General features: G+C 39.6%; 2 protein-coding genes across 2 annotated transcripts; both read right to left on the bottom strand.

Moving 5' to 3' along the window:
* Positions 1-3,201: 3,201 nt before the first annotated feature.
* apnl (actinoporin-like protein) lies at positions 3,202-4,897 on the bottom strand. The gene is made up of 3 exons (XM_023282074.3): positions 4,757-4,897; positions 4,158-4,284; positions 3,202-4,061 (listed from the first exon to the last, which is right to left on the bottom strand). The coding sequence occupies exons 2-3, from the start codon at positions 4,259-4,261 to the stop codon at positions 3,605-3,607; spliced, it is 561 nt and encodes a 186-aa protein (XP_023137842.1). The 5' UTR covers positions 4,262-4,284; positions 4,757-4,897; the 3' UTR covers positions 3,202-3,604.
* Positions 4,898-5,441: 544 nt separating this feature from the next.
* On the bottom strand, positions 5,442-7,580 carry LOC111576416 (uncharacterized). Its single transcript, XM_023282075.3, has 3 exons — positions 7,446-7,580; positions 7,108-7,216; positions 5,442-6,142 (listed from the first exon to the last, which is right to left on the bottom strand). The coding sequence occupies exons 2-3, from the start codon at positions 7,209-7,211 to the stop codon at positions 5,713-5,715; spliced, it is 534 nt and encodes a 177-aa protein (XP_023137843.2). The 5' UTR covers positions 7,212-7,216; positions 7,446-7,580; the 3' UTR covers positions 5,442-5,712.
* Between the last annotated feature and the right edge of the window lie 235 nt (positions 7,581-7,815).

The raw sequence follows: 7,815 nt of genomic DNA, 5'->3' as shown, positions 1-7,815 counted from the left end.
TTAGTGTCAAATTAAAGCTGATTACTGACAACTAGAACAACGTTACTGTTTCAATCACATTTAAGTTTCCTGAACATTGCATTAATGTCAACCAGCCACAGTTTTATGAATGAACCACATTACAGGAACACAACACACTTCAGCTGTTTACATGAAACTCAACACATTAGCTTGATGCTACGTTAGCTTTAATCAGGCTACCACTGAGCAGCTAGCTCGGTTAGCATCGCTAACATTAAAGCTAATATTTACTATGCTAACTTTCTTCTCTGGTCAACACACACTGAAACAAACTCCACCAACATCTGGAGTGCATGGCACACATTACATCTGACACTAAAGTTGCATATAAAGTGCATTAAAAGCGACACCGATACGAAAATAAACATTTACTTACCGAACTATCAGAGTCCTTTCAGTGTCTGCTGGTAGAATCAGCCGAAGGTAGAAAACTGGTTAAAACAAGCCAACGGGCAGGAAAACTGTCTGTGGAAAATGCTCTGCTGCTGCACCGATAAATAAACGAACAGTTATTATACCAGAATTAATCCAAATGAGGAGAGCAGAGTCTCTGCTGCCTCCTCCATAGGACCCGTCAATCATTCCAGACCGGACTGTCAATCAAGTAACCCCGCCCCCTGGCTTCGCAAAACTTTAACGCTCTATAAAAAAATCAGTATTGATTTATTTTAAGATCGGCCACCTGATCTCTCATTTTGACCATGAAAACTAACGAAAAAAAATGTATATACAGACTGTGCACCGTACTCTCTTTGGCTACACACTTGCTGATGACCACTTCCGGTCTCAGAAAATGAAAAAACTGACCTTTTTTCGTTTGTCTCTTACTGATTTTACTTTCTTGTTATCCTAAATATAAAACGAAAATCAAAGCATTTTTTAAAAAAATCGTACATCCTTTTTTGATCATGAAAAGGAAAAACGCCTTCTATTTCAATTTTAATTTTTGTATTTTAAAACGAAAATCAAACAACCACTCCTTTTATGTTTTTCAATACCCGTTTCAGAACGGAAAATCCAGTTACCAGATCCGTACACGGACCTTTCTTCCCTCTCCAGGCCTGTGTCTATTTATAGTAATATAGCAGAAACTGCAAAAACATATAGAAAACTTCAACACCAGTTCCACAAAGTAAATCAAGGAGGTAAACATTTATTTGTGGTGTTAAAAATACAGAAAATACCAACACAAAGTGAAAATTCCCACATAACATTTAAAGAGGCTGCACCACCTTTAAGTGTCTCCCAGTGCCAGGGGGCCATGTTTTTCCGGGTTTTCTGGTTTGATGTCTTTGAGGTTCTCATTGCAGTTTGTTTCTTAGTAGTTTTTCTTCTCTATCTCTGCTTATGTTCCAGTAGTGGAACCTTACTGTTGTTTTAACACGATCAGCTGATGTTTGTCTCATGAAAAGACATGCCAATGTGTAAACTTCAATGATGCACCTGCACTGATCCACCTCTCTTTCCTCCAAACATCCTGGAAGGATTTTGACAGAAGCTTTTACCAAGAAAAACAACAAGATTCACTCCTTTTTATACCTAAATAGCATCTTTCTCAGTACTCAAATGCAGAGCTTCTTACGTTTATCTACACAGGAAAATATGTTTTTTCTCATATCTTTTCTTTCTGTTTAAGAAGTCTAATCCTGCGCTATTTTTTCAGGAGCAAAATACAAATCACATAACGCACAAAAGAATGTATTTGATATAAAACATCCATATCTGGTGCATGCTGCCTAGACTCAGAGATGCTCACCACAAAAGCATGCAAACACACACACACTGTACATAGTAATGCAAACAGCACACAAGCACTCGCTCACAAATGCATGCAGTCAACAAAGCAATACAAAACATGAAAGTCAACTCATGCGCATGTACAGTAAACATAGATTAGAGATTGAAAGGAAAAATACGAAAGGAACTTATCCTCATTTTTAAGCTGACACAAACAAAAGTTTCTGCTTAGTGTCCCCGCCTGTTTATTTGGGACCATGTGTCATTTCTACAATACGTCACTCAACAATGCTTCAGGGATTGAGCCAAAACAGGCCTAGTTGATGCCGCTATATTATGTATGGCTTTTATGCAAATGCAACAGTGACAGTGAGCAAAACCTTTGATGTGGGCTTATTTGTGACTGGAACAGTTAATGCTGCGAAAGCATCATGAATCTAATGGGAAAACAGCATCAGGTAGGCACTATTGAGATTGCAAACAGAACCGCTGCAACCTGATAACTTCCTATGAAATGTAAATTAGGAGGCGATACTCTGCCTCCTGCCTCAGAAGCCTGCATTTTCCGAAGGTTAATGACTGTATCCACATAGAATTGGCCGAGCCATTACTGCAAAATATGTTCTTTGATGATGAGATAACACGTCAAGATAGTAATGTCTGCCCAATTAGAGAGTTAGAAAGCTTTTAGTTAGTGTAATGAGTCACTGAGCGGTCGTAATAATAGGGTCTCCACCTAAATCTCGTTCACCCTGCCAAGATCATAATCACAAAAAAAAAGAAAAAGCGAGTGTATCTTTTCTCCTTGAGTTTACTGGTTCATAAAAATGAACCAGTTATTGTGTTTTGAACAATAAGAACATAATAGACGAAATGTTCCCTCTGGCTCAGGCAGTTAAAACCTTTTTTTTAATCCCCAAAACGTGTGTGCAGATAGTGTTGTACAGATTTTAACGATGCAAGGTTGTATTTAAAGAAGAATTTACATTTTTTTTTCTTTCAAGCGTTTGTAAAGATACTGAATGCTCTTTAGAATTCAAATATAGGTTGAGCAAAGATTGCAACCATTTTATTGATGTCTTCCATTATGGATCAAATAAGCTAAAAAAAAAAAAAAGATTTGCCAAAGTTCTACCAAGTCTTTTATGTACTGTAAATACTGTAATAGCAGTGACACATATGCCCTGAGGCTAAGCAACATGAGAATGGGTGTATCCCTGTGTTGCTCCCATTGGAAAAAACTGCTTCCTTTATTTCAGTCTGTATCTCAATTCCACTCATCCTCATCCAGATGAAGCCCTTGCAAACACACTGTGCACATTGTGGACAGTATGCATGCATAAAAAGCACGTAATTTCGTATTCAGAATTTTCATTCTCATTTCTTTCTAAGGACTTTTGCACTCTTCTAAACTCTTTCAACAGACACTCGTACACAAATAGCTTCGGCAAAAAGGTTTATTTTATTCCTCAGACTGCAGTGTCAAGGTAAATACAGACACATTCTCTGTGTATTTTATTAAGCCATGTGCCCTCATCCTCCGGTGAGTCATCCTTTGATTTCCATTTCTAAAGATGCCATTTTAAAACTGAATGCTATTGAAACAGAGAGAGGCTTTGGCTTTAAAGAGCGGATATTGCTACCTGAATTTATAAACAAACTAAACTCTGATCTTAAGCAGATTTACTGAAGGGTAATACCCAGGTATACAGACACATGTCAGCAACAATACATTTGTTAAATCATGCGTGCTGTATTAGAAACCGTCTGACAGGTAAAAGCATGAGGCAAGGAGATGAATTCTGTTGCCGGGACACATGACAGAAATACTGGCTCGGCGGGGTCTCTAGCAGTGCTGCTGACCCATGGGTGTGAAAAGCTTATCCCACACCTCCACCTTCATGATGGAGTTTTCCATAGGACACATGGTGGCCTTGATATCTAGACAGTTGCCCACATAATTGATTCCCGACCCAGTGGCTTCCTCCCTGACAAACCCATGCTCCTGCTGTTTCTTCTCATAGTACATTTCTTTGTACAAATCCTTGTCACAGTTACGGCCCTTTTTATAGATGCCCACCGCAAACCAGTTCTTGTACAGGTTGTAGTCCCATGGAACTGAGAACATGATGGCCAGACTCTCGATGTGGCCGTTTTGTGACCTCTCGAAGAGGTCGTAGGTCAGCACACCGATGCTGCCGGTTGCTTTGCCCTTGGACTTGGTGAAAGTGCAAACCTCTGTCTTCAGAGGGCGCACTGTGGGTTGAGGTGGGTTGTATGTCTCCCCATTCTCCAGATACACCCTAAAAAGAACACAAATGCCACATGTTACACATTTTTCTGCATCTATATAATAGGTTTCACATAAGCCTGGAAATTCCAATGCAGTCCGGGCTTACCTGGGGTTGATAAGGCAGTAGCTGTTGGTGACATTCGAAATTTCAATTGTCACACTTCTCTTCCTGTCTATGCCGGCTGCTACGGCTTCAGCTGACTCCGTCATGTTGCAACAGTTGTGAGATCCGCCTGTAAAACAGAGGTAATTTTAGATGAAAACCTGTTCAAAGCTATGACAAGCGCATCCCCTCCCTCCTGAAATGTGCTGGGAATCATGAGAAGCCAGTCTAGAATATATGCCTGACCTCTGCTGACACACACTATTGGCATTACACTGACCTTCAAAAGCACACATCGACTGGCACAGAGTATAAATGATGCATTTCAGCAGCTAATGAGATTTCAAAACAGTTGTGAACAATCAGGCTGCAGCCTCATAAGAGAGTGTACCACTTCAATTATAGTTCTAAGTAGCATGCAATAATGAAGTTAGAGTGAAAACGCTGAAGAAAATGAGCAGCTCTTTTATCAACGGATACAAGATACAAATCAGACAAATGTCTCATCAGACTTCTGCATTCTACAAATGACTGTTTTAAGACTCACTAAACAGGCGTAGTCTAGCTGTCTTTTAAATGTCCTTTACCCTAAAAGTTCTTACCTGCTCAGAAGCTCTGTTAGTGCTCCGAGTTCCAAAATGTGAGAACATTCTTCTTACCTGAAAGGGAGGTGCCAGTTGATTTTTTATTTTTTTTAACAAGGATGTAAGCCATCACCTGGGAAACCCACCCCCTTGGAAAACAACCCCAGTTTGAAAGACACTCCCTCTTTCTACACACACTCATCAAAAGGAAGACTTGGAATACAAATATTTCTGCGGTTTTCCCTCTGGGACAAAACAACCACACCCTAGTCTGTTGGATCGCACCTTCTAGGTAAGTTGGGAATCATTCACTCAGCACTGTAAGTTTTTCCTGCTATATTACGGGGACACGGATATCTGATTGACTAACTGAGGGGGTTTGGAAATCTCATTCCTGCTGTATTGTGCAACAGAATAAAAAGCAAACTGAACAAGTCGAGACAGACATCTCTAGAGCTACTTTGGTCTTTCTTTTGTTGAACCTCTTGCATTCCAAATATCACACAATCAGGCAAGATGGAGAATCTCACAGCCAGTGAAGAACAACATTGTTATCAAGTCGATTAAAAAAACATCTATGCAGATATTCCATCTGTTGCTGCTCATTAGAATTGGATGGATCCAGATAGGAGATTAAAAAATGATTACAGTTCACCAGTAATAATGAAAGCATACTGAGTGAAAACATAAAGTAACAAAAGGATTGGGTCTGAATGTTTTATTACCATAATCAAAGACAAAGGGAGTGTACAACGTACATGAGCCCAAGAAATAAGCTAATGGGGAATCAATGAGCTGGCTGTCAGATATTGATATCTTTCAGCAGACACAAAATACAGATGACAGCAAAATCAGTCTTCCTCTCTACAGTGTTTTTCAGGATGACAACAGTTGTCAGATCAAATGAAGTTTATTCATTCTGCGGGTACAAAAACAACAAAGTACAGAGGAGCAGAACATTAGTAGACTGCACACTAACGACCCATTTTATCATAGAGCTCCATTTTAACAATGGCTTTGCCAATTGAAGACATCGTGGCCCTCAAATCAACATATGTCGCTTGATATTCCAGCCCACCACCACTCGTCTCAGAGCGGGCGAAGTTGCTGAGATCTTTGCCGTCATACAGCTGGTCGTACAGATGTTTATCGCAGGCACGGGAAGTCTCAACCACACCTACAGACAGCCGGTTCTTGTAAAGGTTGTGGTCAAAGGGCACAGAGAACATGATGGCCATGCGGTCAGAACACACCCGGCTTTGCATGTGGAACAGGTCATAGGTTAGCAGGCCGACGGCGCCCGTGGCAGTGTTGCCATCCTTGGTGAAGGAGCACACTTCAGTCTTGGTGGGGCGAACCGTGGGCTGAGGCGGATGCTGACAGAAGCCACTTGACATGTAAACCCTACACAAGAAACCACGAGACACATCTTTAACATCACCGCTAATGAATTGACAGTTTTATGTCTCATACTTTTGATGGAGGAAACACACTTTTGTAAGTTTGGTGGAGATTGTCAATGCACTTTTTGAGCGTTGGGCTTTCCAGGGTGAAGCATCTTATGCTGATGGATGGAGTGTGACTGGAAGTACTACTGTGGACTTCTAAGCAACAGTGAGTGTACCTGCATGCGATGTGCAATGAGGCAGTGCGTGTCACTGCATGATGGATAGGTGGATGTTCTCAGCAAAGTAATGTCACACATGAAAACCGCCCATCCAATATATGGCCTGTCCTGCCACAACTAGATAAATGTAGGAGCATGGCATAGATTCCAGAAGACACGAATAATTTTACTTATCCTATTGTTTTGTTTTATTTATTTTCACAGGTTTATCAGATGTGTAAGAAATACAGCAGGTGGCTGTACACAACTAATAATTTATGAATGTTATACACTTTATTTCACTGGCAATATCCCTGAGGTCAAGTACAGTAAAACCACACTGAAGTAACATTTACTTTCTGTGAGGGAAATCTGTGCTTTTTCTATGACTATTAGAAAGAAGAAAAAAGTTGTTGAAACTTGTGGTGAGTGTCAATTTAAGGATGCATTTTGCCCAGAAGAAATGTAATTAATTCTTTTAATGTGCTTCCTAAACAGTAGGCAATCAGACTTAATTATACTGTGTTAAGTACAGGTTATATGGTAGGAGGTAAGCAGCAGTATTTTATTGTTTTTACTATGTTGTTAGATTTCCACTGTTTATCATATTATCTTTGCATTGCACTGTAACATGTCATTCATTAACATGGATTTTATACAATAAAATGCATCAGTGTTTATTCAATCAGGTTTGATCTGAGATATTGTTTCCATTTGATCCATTTTAAACATTTTAAACAAATAAATACATTTACAGACTTACTTTGGGTTGATGAGGCAGTAACTACCGCTGACATTGGTTATTTCAATGGTGCAGTTTCTGTTGGTAGTGAGAGTGGCTGACACAGCCTCTGCTGTTTCTGGCATCTTGACTGCAAAAAGCATGCGACAGAAAGCTTAGAACAGTATATATACTAACAGATTACTATTGTCAAAGCGAACTGATTTGTCAGTCACAAAACTTATGAAAAAAATCAGTCAACATATTGTAGATGGGTTTACATGTGTTGTTGTTTTCTCAGACAGCACTGAAACAAAGCTTTTTGTACCCAGGTGTAATTAAACTAGAATTCTGCAATAAGTAAGCATAATTATATTCACCTTTTAGAGTTAAATGCCCTCGTTGTGCCAAACAGCAGTGCTGAGTTCTTTTTCTTCGGTCCTGCGGAGAGGAGAGAGTCTCCCTTGTGTGATTACACCTCCACAGCACTTGTTTCAACACAAGCACAGGCGTGTCTGCCGTGAAATATAAGTACACCATCCATTATGGGAAATCATATCTTAAAAAGAAGCACATTGGCCGCCTAATATTCCATGGTCACACTCTATGGTAATCATTATCAGTAATTTTAATTAGATGAACCATTAAACATATTAAAAAAATGAATTCAATAAAATTTCGATGTCAGCATTACCTTCACATCATACATGAGTGGTGCTGATATCAAGAAAATTAATTTAGTAACTCAAC

The sequence above is a fragment of the Amphiprion ocellaris genome, chromosome 19 (genome assembly GCF_022539595.1).
Source record: "Amphiprion ocellaris isolate individual 3 ecotype Okinawa chromosome 19, ASM2253959v1, whole genome shotgun sequence".
NCBI lineage: Eukaryota > Metazoa > Chordata > Actinopteri > Pomacentridae > Amphiprion > Amphiprion ocellaris.
This window is presented reverse-complemented; position numbering and strand designations above follow the sequence as displayed.